The sequence below is a fragment of the Lissotriton helveticus genome, chromosome 1_1, assembly GCF_964261635.1.
Source record: "Lissotriton helveticus chromosome 1_1, aLisHel1.1, whole genome shotgun sequence".
Classification (NCBI taxonomy): Eukaryota; Metazoa; Chordata; class Amphibia; order Caudata; family Salamandridae; genus Lissotriton; species Lissotriton helveticus.
The window spans coordinates 39,620,692-39,635,772 of NC_136057.1; the positions used below are offsets into that span (position 1 = coordinate 39,620,692).

The following is a 15,081-nucleotide window of genomic DNA, read 5'->3' on the forward strand; positions in this document are numbered from 1 at the left end:
AAGGGTCGTTAGCATATTTTTGGATTCAACATTTTTTTTTACTTATAATTAATTTGCCTTGACAAAGAGCACACTCATTTGGGTGCACCATGGTGCTGTTCACATTAGCACCCAGTAGACCACCATTGCCCTCAATGTTCTTGAATTTGAACAGTTACTAAAAGATTTGTTTTACATTTTACTCACAAATCATTTGAATGTAGAAGAGCAAGAATGTGAATAATGGGATTTGGAGAAACTGAAGAACAGGGACTGAAGGCTAAGGGATTGTTATGGAGATAATCTATGCCCTATAGAGGAACCTGTGTGTCAGTGTTAGGTTTAATGGTTCAGCATTTATCTGACCGGACCACATGGATGCTGAGTTGGATTTTCTAATGGTCGTTAGGTTCTCGGTTCTGGAGCCGGAACCTCCTGTGTACCTGGACTTGAGCACACAAAGAGAGCAGCGAGCGAAGAGATGAAGGAAGTCTTCTTGCTGTTCAATCCAGCAATGTGGAAATATGTCCTGTTAGTTGACGCTACTAATGTAGAAGGTTAGAGCATCTGGAAACAACAAGTCTTCGTGAAGTATCTCAAGCCTTCAAGAGGTCATTCACGTTTCCCAGCACTCTCCAGCCTTTCTCTCTCCATCGTTATGATCATGAAGCCCCTCATGTCCCTGCTTCTGGTCTTGGTCCTCCGTCCGGTGGTTCAGGGCTGCCCAGTCCTTTGTGTTTGCCAGGACCGCTCAGTGGACTGCAGCAACCAGCGCCTCTTCTCCGTCCCCCCTGACCTTCTTCTGGACACACACAACCTAAGCCTCGCCCACAACCGCATCGCTAACATCCCTCGCGGCTACTTGTCGTGCCATGTCGAGCTGCAGATCCTGGACTTGCGGAACAACTCCCTCTCGGAACTTCCTGAAGGCCTGTTCGTCAACGCCCGCCGGCTGGCCCACTTGGACCTCAGCCACAACAACTTCAGCCACCTGCCTGCTGGGATCTTCCAGATGGCCTACAGCCTGGTACGGGTGAACCTCAGCCATAACCCTGGGCTGAGGAGGGTCCACCCGCTGGCCTTCCAAGGTCTGTCTCAGCTCCGACATCTGGACCTGAGCTTCGGGAGCCTGTCCTTCCTGGGGTTGGATGCTCTTGAAGATCTGTCCGGGCTGGTGATCCTGCAGCTAGGTGGGAACCCCTGGATGTGCGGCTGCACTATGGAGCCGCTGTTGAAGTGGTTGCGGGATAACATCCGGAGGTGTGTGGCAGGTAAGGAATGCATTAAAACCAGTGTACTTGTGTCACAACCAGGCACACCCTGTATGTCTGTTTATGTCATTGTGTCCATATGTATGCACGGTTATCTTACTATAGCTGTGTGGATATCTGTGTGTGCTTGTCATGTATGTGTGCACCGCTGCTTAGCAAGAATGCACCAGGGCTCTAATACATGTAAAGGACACGTCTCCACAGCCTCATGTTAGGTAGCAAACTATAGCTGCATTGGGGTACATTGGGCCCCTCACAATCCTATCACAAGCTATCACTAGTGCAGTAGCTGCCACTGCACCTACTGCACTAATGATAGCTTCTACCTGTGTGTATGTTAATAGGGCCTGTATGCGTGTCTGGCTATCAATGCGCGTGTGTTAGCATTGCTCTGTATGTTCTGGTTTGATTTTTACAGGGTGTTTGTATGCTTTGCCATCACTCTGTGTGTCTATATCAAACTTTGTGTGCACGAGTTAGTTTGTCTTTCAAAGTGCATCACTTACATATCTGCACATTTGTCACTTTGCTGTGTGCCAAAATGTCCATTTGTCTGTCTGTCAATGTCTGTGTGTTAGTTTGCTGTCAAAAGTACTTTGCAGGTCACCTCTGATCTTGTAAGTTTCACACACTTCAAGGTAGCAGTCATGTGCCAAAAATAGCCTTACACATCAGCATACTTGCCAATCTTGTAATGGACTTCCGGCCCCCCTGCCCTCCCTAAAGATAAGTCCCTCTTTTTGGGAGCTGCAGGACCTGTGCCTTTAGTCGAGGCCCCTTGAGCCAGACACAAGTCCATGCTATAGCGGTCTACAGCACCTATGCATTTAATAGAAGTCCCTTGAGCCAGACACAAGTCCGTGCTATAGCGGGCTGCAGCACCTATGCATTTAATAGAAGTCCCTTGAGTCAAACACAAGTCCATGCTATAGCGGGCTGCAGCACCTATGCATTTAATAGTTCAAGTTCAAGTTCAGGAATTTATAAAGCGCACTACTCACCCAGAGGGTCTCAAGGCGCTAGGGGGAGGGGTTTATTGTTTATCGAAAAGCCAAGTTTTCAATTCTTTCCTGAAGGAGATGTGATTCTGAGTAAGGCGGAGGTGGGTGGGGAGTGAGTTCCAGGTCTTGGCAGCCAGGAAGGAGAAGGATCTGCCGCCCATGGTGGTTTTTCGGATGCGCGGGACTGCGGCGAGGGCTTGACTGGATGATCTTAGTTGGCGGGTGGGATAGTAGAAGGACAGTCGGGAGTTGAGGCATTCTGGTCCTAGATTATAAAGGGCCTTGTGTGCGTGGGTGAGAAGGCGGAAAGTAATTCTTTTGTTGACGGGAAGCCAATGGAGGTTTTTTAAGTGTCCGGTGATGTGCTCTTGGCGCGGGATGTCTAATATGAGTCTCGCTGATGCGTTTTGGATGGGCTGGAGCTTTTTCTGCAATTTTGTTGTAATTCCGGCGTAGAGAGTGTTGCCATAGTCCAGTCGACTCGTGACCAGTGCGTGGGTGACAGTCTTTCTTGTTTCGAGGGGGATCCAGCGGAAGATTTTTTTGAGAATGCGAAGGACGTTGAAGCAGGAGGACGATACTGCGTTGACTTGTCTGGACATTGAGAGAGAGGAGTCTAGAATGAAGCCAAGGTTACGTGCATGGTCAGTAGGAGTGGGCGCTGATCCCAAAGCGGAAGGCCACCAAGAGTCGTCCCACGCTGAGGGGGAGGATCCGAGGATGAGCACCTCATTTTTGTCTGAGTTGAGTTTTAGGCGGCTCTGTTTCATCCATTCGGCTACTTCTTTCATGCCTTCGTGAAGGTTGTCCTTGGCGGTGTTGGGGTCTTTGGTGAGGGAAAGTATCAGCTGGGTGTCGTCGGCGTAGGAGATGATGTTGAGGTTGTGTCGATGTGCGATGGGGGCGAGGGGACTCATGTAGACGTTGAAGAGGGTGGGACTGAGTGAGGAGCCTTGAGGTACGCCGCAGATGACTTCGGTGGGCTCTGAGTAGAAAGGGGGAAGTCGGACTTTCTGTGTTCTCCCTGCTAGGAACGAGATGATCCAGTCCAGGGCTTTTCCTTGTATGCCGATGTTGTTGAGGCGTTGTATGAGGGTGCTGTGACATACAGTGTCGAAGGCGGCGGAGAGGTCGAGAAGAATGAGGGCTACTGTTTCACCGTTGTCCAGGAGTGCCCGGATGTCGTCGGTCGCCGCAATGAGGGCGGTCTCGGTGCTGTGTTTGGTTCGAAAGCCGTTCTGTGAGGGATCCAGGGAGTTGTTGGATTCAAGGAAGGCTGCGAGTTGGCTATTGACGGCTTTCTCGATGACTTTGGCCGGGAAAGGGAGGAGGGGGATGGGTCGGTAGTTTTTCAGTTCTGAGGGGTCCGCTGTTGTTTTTTTCAGAAGGGCGCTGAGTTCGGCGTGTTTCCATATTTCTGGAAAGGAGGCTGAGTTGAAGGAGCAGTTGATGACCTCGCGGAGTTGGGGAGCGATGATGGAGTCAGCTTTGTTGAAGATGTAGTGGGGACAGGGGTCAGAAGGTGAGCCAGAGTGGATTGAGTTCATGAGGCGAATGGTGTCTTCAATGGTGATTGGGTTCCAGGAGTTAAGGTAGTTAGTTGGAGGGGTGGGATCAGAAGGGGGTGGGGTGAGTTGGTCATTGGGAGTATTCTTGAAGCTGTTGTGGATGTCGGCAATTTTGTTGTAGAAGAAGGAGGATAGCGCATCGCAGAGGTCTTGGGAGTTGGTGATGTCGTTGGATGTTGCGGGAGGGTTGGTGAATTCTTTGACGATATTGAAGAGTTCCTTGCTGTTATGAGAATTGTTGTCGAGACGGTCCTTAAATGCTGATTTCTTGGCGGATCGAATCAGTTGGTGGTGTTTGCGGGTGGCTGTCTTGAGGGAGGCCATGTTGTCTGAGGTTGGTTCTTTTCTCCAATTCTTCTCCAGGGTGCGGCAAGTCTTCTTGGATTTTTTAAGGTCATCATTGAACCAGGGAGCCTTTTTGCTGAATGATTTCAACTGGTATTTTTTCAGGGGTGCTAGTTCATCTACACTGTGGGTAATCCATTGCCTGAGGTTTGTGGCTGCTTGGTCTGGGTCCGTTGTTAGGGTGGGAGTGTTTTGGCTGAGGGATGCGAGGAGTTGGTCGGTGGTGATTTTGTTCCAATTTCTTCGTGGAATGGGTTGTGGATGGTTGTGGGTCAGGGTTGTTTTGTAGCTGAAGTGAACACAGCTGTGATCCGTCCAGTGGAGAGCTGTAGTGTGATCGAAGGAGATGTGCTTGCTGGAGGTGAAGATAGGGTCGAGCGTGTGTCCGGCTATGTGAGTGGGGGTGTCAACAAGTTGTTTGAGTCCGAGATTGGACATGTTGTCCAGGAGGGTGGTGGTGTTGTTGTCGAGAATGTTGTCGAGGTGGTAGTTGAGGTCTCCTAGAAGAATGTAGTTCTCGGAGGCGAGGGCGTGCGGGCTGACGAAGTCAGTGATGTCGTCGCTGAATTGAGATCGGGTGCCTGGGGGCTTGTAGATGAGGGTTCCTCTGAGGGTGGTCCTGGGGTCGGTGTGGATCTGAAAGTGGAGGTGTTCGGCGGTTGCGAGATTGTCGTCGGAGCTGGTTGTAATTTTGATGGTGTTTCTATGGACGATGGCGATGCCTCCTCCAGTTTTTTTAATGGTGCGGTCTTTTCGAATGATCTTGTAAGTGTCCGGTATGGCTATGGCGATGTCGGGGGCAGAAGATGCGTTCATCCAAGTTTCAGTGAGGAAGGCGATATCAGGTGACACAGTGTTGATTAGGTCCCAGAGTTCGGTTGCGTGTCTGTGGACCGAGCGGGTGTTAAGTAGGATGCATTTCAAGTCGTTGGGTTCGGAGCTGTGTGTGGAGGAGGAGTGTTTGGTGAGGGTCCTGACGCAGTTGAACTTATAGGAGAGGCAGGAGAATGGGCCGTGGGTACGTCCTGGGGTGGCTTCATAGCAAAGTGGAGTGCGTCCGGCGTTGAGGGCGAGGAGAGTAGCGGCATCATAAGTTACTCTAGGGGGTTGGGGGCGGCATAGAGCAGGGGGACGGGCGCTGGGCTTGGCTTACCTTTGGCGCACTTTCGGCGTGGCCGTAGCGCGTGGACGCTGCGCGTGGAACCATCTGACTAACATAGGTGGTGGAGGGGGCGGAGCGTGGGAGGGTCAGCTGGGAGGCGGGGACGTGGAGGCGGGCCAGGGGAAAAGCACAACAACAAGATGGTGGGGTAGCTAGAAAGTGAAAACGGGAGGGCGCAATGCAAAGCCTGATAATGTTGAAAGCACAGAACTACCAGCGTGCTCACTCAGTGAATCCCGGTGAGAGCGCTTACAAGTTTAAACAAGCTGCAGTCCAGATCGCTTCTAAAATATGCAGTACAGTGATATTAAAGCGCTGCCTAAGATTAATGCACAGAGCGCTATGATTATGCCGGTACAGTGATATTAAAGCGCTGCCTAAGATTAATGTACAGAGCGCTATGATTATGCCGGAGCAACGATACCAAACTCTGCAGGCGAGTCACAAGGCTAACGAGATTCAGCTGTGGGCTGTGGGCGCTGCACTGGGCTGGAATCAGGAAGCGAGGGGAGCGGCCGTTCAGGACGATGTCCAAGAAGTCCCTTGAGTCAGACACAAGTCCGTGCTATAGCGGGCTGCAGCACCTATGCATTTAATAGAAGTCCCTTGAGTCAGACACAAGTCCATGCTATAGCGGGCTGCGGCACCTATGCATTTAATAGAGGCCCCTTGAGCCCGACACAAGTCCATTCTATAGCGAGCTGCAGCACCTATGCATTTAATAGAAGTCCCTTGAGCCACACAGAAGTCCATGCTATAGCCGGCTGCAGCACCTATACATTTAATAGAAGTCCCTTGAGCCACACAGAAGTCCCTGCTACAGCGGGCTGCAGCACCTATGCATTTAATAGAGGCCCCTTGAGCCAGACACAAGTCCATGCTATAGCGGGCTGCTGCACCTATGCATTTAATAGAGGCCCTTGAGCCAGACACAAGTCCATGCTATAGCGGGCTGCTGCACCTATGCATTTATTAGAAGCCCCTTGAGTCAGACACAAGTCCTTGCTATAGCGGGATGCAGCACCTATGCATTTAATAGAAGTCCCTTGAGCCAGACACAAGTCCATGCTATAGCAGGCTGCAGCACCTATGCATTTAATAGAGGCCCCTTGAGCCAGACACAAGTCCATGCTATAGCGGGCTGCTGCACCTATGCATTTAATAGAGGCCCCTTGAGCCAGACACAAGTCCATGCTGTAGCGGGCTGCAGCACCTATGCATTTAATAGAGGCCCCTTGAGCCAGACACAAGTCCTTGCTATAGTGGGCTGCAGCACCTATGCATTTAATAGAGGCCCTTGAGTCAGACACAAGTCCATGCTATAGCGGGCTGCAGCACCTATGCATTTAATAGAAGTCCCAAGAGCCAGACACATGTCCATTCTATAGCGGGCTGCAGCACCTATGCATTTAATAGAGGCCCCTTGAGCCAGACACAAGTCCATGCTGTAGCGGGCTGCTGCACCTATGCATTTAATAGAGGCCCCTTGAGTCAGACACACGTCCATACTATAGCGGGCTGCAGCACCTATGCATTTAATAGAAATCCCTTGAGTCAGACACGAGTCCATGCTATAACGGGCTGCAGCACCTATGCATTTAATAGAAGTCCCAAGAGCCAGACACAAGTCCATGCTATAGCGGGCTGCAGCACCTATGCATTTAATAGAAGTCTCTTGAGACAGACACAAGCCCATGCTATAGCGGGCTGCAGCACCTATGCATTTAATAGAAGTCCCTTGAGTCAGACACAAGTCCATGCTATAGCGGGCTGCAGCACCTATGCATTTAATAGAAGTCCCTCGAGCCACACACAAGTCCATTCTATAGCGGGCTGCAACACCTATGCTTTTAATAGATGTCCCTTGAGCCAGACACAAGTCCATGCTATAACGGGCTGCAGCACCTATGCATTTAATAGAAGTCCCTCGAGCCACACACAAGTCCATTCTATAGCAGGCTGCAGCACCTATGCATTTAATAGACGTCCCTTGAGTCAGACACAAGTCCATGCTATAACGGGCTGCAGCACCTATGCATTTAATAGAAGTCCCTCGAGCCACACACAAGTCCATTCTATAGCGGGCTGCAGCACCTATGCATTTAATAGACGTCCCTTGAGTCAGACACAAGTCCATGCTATAACGGGCTGCAGCACCTATGCATTTAATAGAAGTCCCTCGAGCCACACACAAGTCCATGCTATAGCGGGCTGCAGCACCTATGCATTTAATAGAGGCCCTTGAGTCAGACACAAGTCCATGCTATTACGGGCTGCAGCACCTATGCATTTAATAGAAGTCCCTTGAGTCAGACATAAGTCCATGCTAAAGCGGGCTGCAGCACCTATGCATTTAATAGAAGTCCCTTGAGTAAGACACAAGTCCATGCTATAGCGGGCTGCAGCATCTATGCATTTAATAGAAGTCCCTTGAGTCAGACACAAGCCCATTCTATAGCGGGCTGCTGCACCTATGCATTTAATAGAAGTCCCAAGAGCCAGACACAAGTCCGTGCTATAGCGAGCTGCAGCACCTATGTATTTAATAGAAGTCCCTTGAGCCACACAGAAGTCCATGCTATAGCCGGCTGCATCACCTATACATTTAATAGAAGTCCCTTGAGCCACACAGAAGTCCCTGCTACAGCGGGCTGCAGCACCTATGCATTTAATAGAGGCCCCTTGAGCCAGACACAAGTCCATGCTATAGCGGGCTGCTGCACCTATGCATTTAATAGAAGCCCCTTGAGTCAGACACAAGTCCTTGCTATAGCGGGCTGCAGCACCTATGCATTTAATAGAAGTCCCTTGAGCCAGACACAAGTCCATGCTATAGCAGGCTGCAGCACCTATGCATTTAATAGAGGCCCCTTGAGCCAGACACAAGTCCATGCTATAGCGGGCTGCTGCACCTATGCATTTAATAGAGGCCCCTTGAGCCAGACACAAGTCCTTGCTATAGCGGGCTGCAGCACCTATGCATTTAATAGAGGCCCTTGAGCCAGACACAAGTCCATGCTATAGCGGGCTGCAGCACCTATGCATTTAATAGAGGCCCTTGAGTCAGACACAAGTCCATGCTATAGCGGGCTGCAGCACCTATGCATTTAATAGAGGCCCCTTGAGTCAGACACAAGTCCATGCTATAGCGGGCTGCAGCACCTATGCATTTAATAGAAATCCCTTGAGTCAGACACGAGTCCATGCTATAACGGGCTGCAGCACCTATGCATTTAATAGAAGTCCCAAGAGCCAGACACAAGTCCATGCTATAGCGGACTGCAGCACCTATGCATTTAATAGAGGCCCTTGAGTCAGACACAAGCCCATGCTATAGCGGGCTGCAGCACCTATGCATTTAATAGACGTCCCAAGAGCCAGACACAAGTCCATGCTGTAGCGGGCTGCAGCACCTATGCATTTAATAGAAGTCCCTTGAGTCAGACACAAGTCCATGCTATAGCGGGCTGCAGCACCTATGCATTTAATAGAAGTCCCAAGAGCCAGACACAAGTCCATGCTGTAGCGGGCTGCAGCACCTATGCATTTAATAGAAGTCCCTTGAGCCAGACACAAGTCCTTGCTATAGCGGGCTGCAGCACCTATGTATTTAATAGAAGTCCCTTGAGTCAGACCCAAGTCCTTGCTATAGCGGGCTGCAGCACCTATGCATTTAATAGAAGTCCCAAGAGCCAGACACAAGTCCATGCTATAGCGGGCTGCAGCACCTATGCATTTAATAGAAGTCCCAAGAGCCAGACACAAGTCCATGCTATAGCGGGCTCCAGCACCTATGCATTTAATAGAAGTCTCTTGAGACAGACACAAGTCCATGCTATAGCGGGCTGCAGCACCTATGCATTTAATAGAAGTCCCAAGAGCCAGACACAAGTCCATGCTATAGCGGGCTCCAGCACCTATGCATTTAATAGAAGTCTCTTGAGACAGACACAAGTCCATGCTATAGCGGGCTGCAGCACCTATACATTTAATAGACGTCCCTTGAGCCAGACACAAGTCCTTGCTATAGCGGGCTGCAGCACCTATGCATTTAATAGAAGTCCCAAGAGCCAGACACAAGTCCATGCTATAGCGGGCTGCAGCACCTATGCATTTAATAGAAGTCCCAAGAGCCAGACACAAGTCCATGCTATAGCGGGCTGCAGCACCTATGCATTTAATAGAAGTCCCAAGAGCCAGACACAAGTCCATGCTATAGCGGGCTGCAGCACCTATGCATTTAATAGACGTCCCTTGAGTCAGACACAAGTCCATGCTATAGCGGGCTGCAGCACCTATGCGTTTAATAGAAGTCCCAAGAGCCAGACACAAGTCCATGCTGTAGCGGGCTGCAGCACCTATGCATTTAATAGACGTTCCTTGAGTCAGACACAAGTCCATGCTATAGCGGGCTGCAGCACCTATGCATTTAATAGAAGTCCCAAGAGCCAGACACAAGTCCGTGCTATAGCGGGCTGCAGCACCTATGCATTTAATAGAGGCCCTTGAGTCAGACACAAGTCCATGCTATAGCGGGCTGCAGCACCTATGCATTTAATAGAAGTCCCAAGAGCCAGACACAAGTCCATTCTATAGCGGGCTGCAGCACCTATGCATTTAATAGAAGTCCCTTGAGCCACACAGAAGTCCCTGCTACAGCGGGCTGCAGCACCTATGCATTTAATAGAGGCCCCTTGAGCCAGACACAAGTCCATGCTATAGCGGGCTGCTGCACCTATGCATTTAATAGAAGCCCCTTGAGTCAGACACAAGTCCTTGCTATAGCGGGCTGCAGCACCTATGCATTTAATAGAAGTCCCTTGAGCCAGACACAAGTCCTTGCTATAGCGGGCTGCAGCACCTATGTATTTAATAGAAGTCCCTTGAGCCAGACACAAGTCCTTGCTATAGCGGGCTGCAGCACCTATGCATTTAATAGAAGTCCCAAGAGCCAGACACAAGTCCATGCTATAGCGGGCTGCAGCACCTATGCATTTAATAGAAGTCCCAAGAGCCAGACACAAGTCCATGCTATAGCGGGCTCCAGCACCTATGCATTTAATAGAAGTCTCTTGAGACAGACACAAGTCCATTCTATAGCGGGCCACAGCACCTATGTATTTAATAGAAGCCCCTTGAGCCAGACACAAGCCCATGCTATAGCGGGCTGCAGCACCTATGCATTTAATAGAAGTCCCTTGAGCCAGACACAAGTCCATTCTATAGCGGGCTGCAGCACCTTTGCATATAATAGAGGCCCCATTGAGTCGGACACAAGTCCATGCTATAGTGGGCTGCAGCACCTATGCATTTAATAGAAGTCCCAAGAGCCAGACACAAGTCCATGCTATAGCGGGCTCCAGCACCTATGCATTTAATAGAAGTCTCTTGAGACAGACACAAGTCCATTCTATAGCGGGCTGCAGCACCTATGTATTTAATAGAAGCCCCTTGAGCCAGACACAAGCCCATGCTATAGCGGGCTGCAGCACCTATGCTTTTAATAGAAGTCCCTTGAGCCAGACACAAGTCCATTCTATAGCGGGCTGCAGCACCTTTGCATATAATAGAGGCCCCATTGAGTCGGACACAAGTCCATGCTATAGTGGGCTGCAGCACCTATGCATTTAATAGAAGTCCCTTGAGCCAGACACAAGTCCATTCTATAGCGGGCTGCAGTACCTTTGCATATAATAGAGGCCCCATTGAGTCGGACACAAGTCCATGCTATAGTGGGCTGCAGCACCTATGCATTAAATAGAAGTCCCTTGAGCCAGACACAAGTCCTTGCTATAGCGGGCTGCAGCACCTATGTATTTAATAGAAGTCCCTTGAGTCAGACCCAAGTCCTTGCTATAGCGGGCTGCAGCACCTATGCATTTAATAGAAGTCCCAAGAGCCAGACACAAGTCCATGCTATAGCGGGCTGCAGCACCTATGCATTTAATAGAAGTCCCAAGAGCCAGACACAAGTCCATGCTATAGCGGGCTCCAGCACCTATGCATTTAATAGAAGTCTCTTGAGACAGACACAAGTCCATGCTATAGCGGGCTGCAGCACCTATGCATTTAATAGAAGTCCCAAGAGCCAGACACAAGTCCATGCTATAGCGGGCTCCAGCACCTATGCATTTAATAGAAGTCTCTTGAGACAGACACAAGTCCATGCTATAGCGGGCTGCAGCACCTATACATTTAATAGACGTCCCTTGAGCCAGACACAAGTCCATGCTATAGCGGGCTGCAGCACCTATGCATTTAATAGACGTCCCTTGAGTCAGACACAAGTCCATGCTATAGCGGGCTGCAGCACCTATGCATTTAATAGAAGTCCCAAGAGCCAGACACAAGTCCATGCTATAGCGGGCTGCAGCACCTATGCATTTAATAGAAGTCCCAAGAGCCAGACACAAGTCCATGCTATAGCGGGCTGCAGCACCTATGCATTTAATAGACGTCCCTTGAGTCAGACACAAGTCCATGCTATAGCGGGCTGCAGCACCTATGCGTTTAATAGAAGTCCCAAGAGCCAGACACAAGTCCATGCTGTAGCGGGCTGCAGCACCTATGCATTTAATAGACGTTCCTTGAGTCAGACACAAGTCCATGCTATAGCGGGCTGCAGCACCTATGCATTTAATAGAAGTCCCAAGAGCCAGACACAAGTCCGTGCTATAGCGGGCTGCAGCACCTATGCATTTAATAGAGGCCCTTGAGTCAGACACAAGTCCATGCTATAGCGGGCTGCAGCACCTATACATTTAATAGACGTCCCTTGAGCCAGACACAAGTCCATGCTATAGCGGGCTGCAGCACCTATGCATTTAATAGAAGTCCCAAGAGCCAGACACAAGTCCATGCTATAGCGGGCTGCAGCACCTATGCATTTAATAGAAGTCCCAAGAGCCAGACACAAGTCCATGCTATAGCGGGCTGCAGCACCTATGCATTTAATAGAAGTCCCAAGAGCCAGACACAAGTCCATGCTATAGCGGGCTGCAGCACCTATGCATTTAATAGACGTCCCTTGAGTCAGACACAAGTCCATGCTATAGCGGGCTGCAGCACCTATGCGTTTAATAGAAGTCCCAAGAGCCAGACACAAGTCCATGCTGTAGCGGGCTGCAGCACCTATGCATTTAATAGACGTTCCTTGAGTCAGACACAAGTCCATGCTATAGCGGGCTGCAGCACCTATGCATTTAATAGAAGTCCCAAGAGCCAGACACAAGTCCGTGCTATAGCGGGCTGCAGCACCTATGCATTTAATAGAGGCCCTTGAGTCAGACACAAGTCCATGCTATAGCGGGCTGCAGCACCTATGCATTTAATAGAAGTCCCAAGAGCCAGACACAAGTCCATTCTATAGCGGGCTGCAGCACCTATGCATTTAATAGAAGTCCCTTGAGCCACACAGAAGTCCCTGCTACAGCGGGCTGCAGCACCTATGCATTTAATAGAGGCCCCTTGAGCCAGACACAAGTCCATGCTATAGCGGGCTGCTGCACCTATGCATTTAATAGAAGCCCCTTGAGTCAGACACAAGTCCTTGCTATAGCGGGCTGCAGCACCTATGCATTTAATAGAAGTCCCTTGAGCCAGACACAAGTCCTTGCTATAGCGGGCTGCAGCACCTATGTATTTAATAGAAGTCCCTTGAGCCAGACACAAGTCCATGCTATAACGGGCTGCAGCACCTATGCATTTAATAGAAGTCCCTCGAGCCACACACAAGTCCATGCTATAGCGGGCTGCAGCACCTATGCATTTAATAGATGTCCCTTGAGCCAGACACAAGTCCATGCTATAACGGGCTGCAGCACCTATGCATTTAATAGAAGTCCCTCGAGCCACACACAAGTCCATGCTATAGCGGGCTGCAGCACCTATGCATTTAATAGAGGCCCTTGAGTCAGACACAAGTCCATGCTATTACGGGCTGCAGCACCTATGCATTTAATAGAAGTCCCTTGAGTCAGACATAAGTCCATGCTAAAGCGGGCTGCAGCACCTATGCATTTAATAGAAGTCCCTTGAGTAAGACACAAGTCCATGCTATAGCGGGCTGCAGCATCTATGCATTTAATAGAAGTCCCTTGAGTCAGACACAAGCCCATTCTATAGCGGGCTGCTGCACCTATGCATTTAATAGAAGTCCCAAGAGCCAGACACAAGTCCGTGCTATAGCGAGCTGCAGCACCTATGTATTTAATAGAAGTCCCTTGAGCCACACAGAAGTCCATGCTATAGCCGGCTGCATCACCTATACATTTAATAGAAGTCCCTTGAGCCACACAGAAGTCCCTGCTACAGCGGGCTGCAGCACCTATGCATTTAATAGAGGCCCCTTGAGCCAGACACAAGTCCATGCTATAGCGGGCTGCTGCACCTATGCATTTAATAGAAGCCCCTTGAGTCAGACACAAGTCCTTGCTATAGCGGTCTGCAGCACCTATGCATTTAATAGAAGTCCCTTGAGCCAGACACAAGTCCATGCTATAGCAGGCTGCAGCACCTATGCATTTAATAGAGGCCCCTTGAGCCAGACACAAGTCCATGCTATAGCGGGCTGCTGCACCTATGCATTTAATAGAGGCCCCTTGAGCCAGACACAAGTCCTTGCTATAGCGGGCTGCAGCACCTATGCATTTAATAGAGGCCCTTGAGCCAGACACAAGTCCATGCTATAGCGGGCTGCAGCACCTATGCATTTAATAGAGGCCCTTGAGTCAGACACAAGTCCATGCTATAGCGGGCTGCAGCACCTATGCATTTAATAGAGGCCCCTTGAGTCAGACACAAGTCCATGCTATAGCGGGCTGCAGCACCTATGCATTTAATAGAAATCCCTTGAGTCAGACACGAGTCCATGCTATAACGGGCTGCAGCACCTATGCATTTAATAGAAGTCCCAAGAGCCAGACACAAGTCCATGCTATAGCGGACTGCAGCACCTATGCATTTAATAGAGGCCCTTGAGTCAGACACAAGCCCATGCTATAGCGGGCTGCAGCACCTATGCATTTAATAGACGTCCCAAGAGCCAGACACAAGTCCATGCTGTAGCGGGCTGCAGCACCTATGCATTTAATAGAAGTCCCTTGAGTCAGACACAAGTCCATGCTATAGCGGGCTGCAGCACCTATGCATTTAATAGAAGTCCCAAGAGCCAGACACAAGTCCATGCTGTAGCGGGCTGCAGCACCTATGCATTTAATAGAAGTCCCTTGAGCCAGACACAAGTCCTTGCTATAGCGGGCTGCAGCACCTATGTATTTAATAGAAGTCCCTTGAGTCAGACCCAAGTCCTTGCTATAGCGGGCTGCAGCACCTATGCATTTAATAGAAGTCCCAAGAGCCAGACACAAGTCCATGCTATAGCGGGCTGCAGCACCTATGCATTTAATAGAAGTCCCAAGAGCCAGACACAAGTCCATGCTATAGCGGGCTCCAGCACCTATGCATTTAATAGAAGTCTCTTGAGACAGACACAAGTCCATGCTATAGCGGGCTGCAGCACCTATGCATTTAATAGAAGTCCCAAGAGCCAGACACAAGTCCATGCTATAGCGGGCTCCAGCACCTATGCATTTAATAGAAGTCTCTTGAGACAGACACAAGTCCATGCTATAGCGGGCTGCAGCACCTATACATTTAATAGACGTCCCTTGAGCCAGACACAAGTCCTTGCTATAGCGGGCTGCAGCACCTATGCATTTAATAGAAGTCCCAAGAGCCAGACACAAGTCCATGCT

The 15,081-nt window shown here is 49.9% G+C and overlaps 1 protein-coding gene across 1 annotated transcript in view; it reads left to right on the forward strand.

Moving 5' to 3' along the window:
- Positions 1 to 568: 568 nt before the first annotated feature.
- The window catches only part of LRRC55 (leucine rich repeat containing 55), a 50,108-nt gene continuing 35,595 nt past the window's right edge, over positions 569 to 15,081 (forward strand). Inside the window, exon 1 of the mRNA XM_078650742.1 lies at positions 569 to 1,250. Within this exon, the coding sequence (XP_078506868.1) occupies positions 638 to 1,250 (613 nt within the window). The 5' untranslated portion in view covers positions 569 to 637. The remainder of the gene's footprint in view (positions 1,251 to 15,081) is intronic.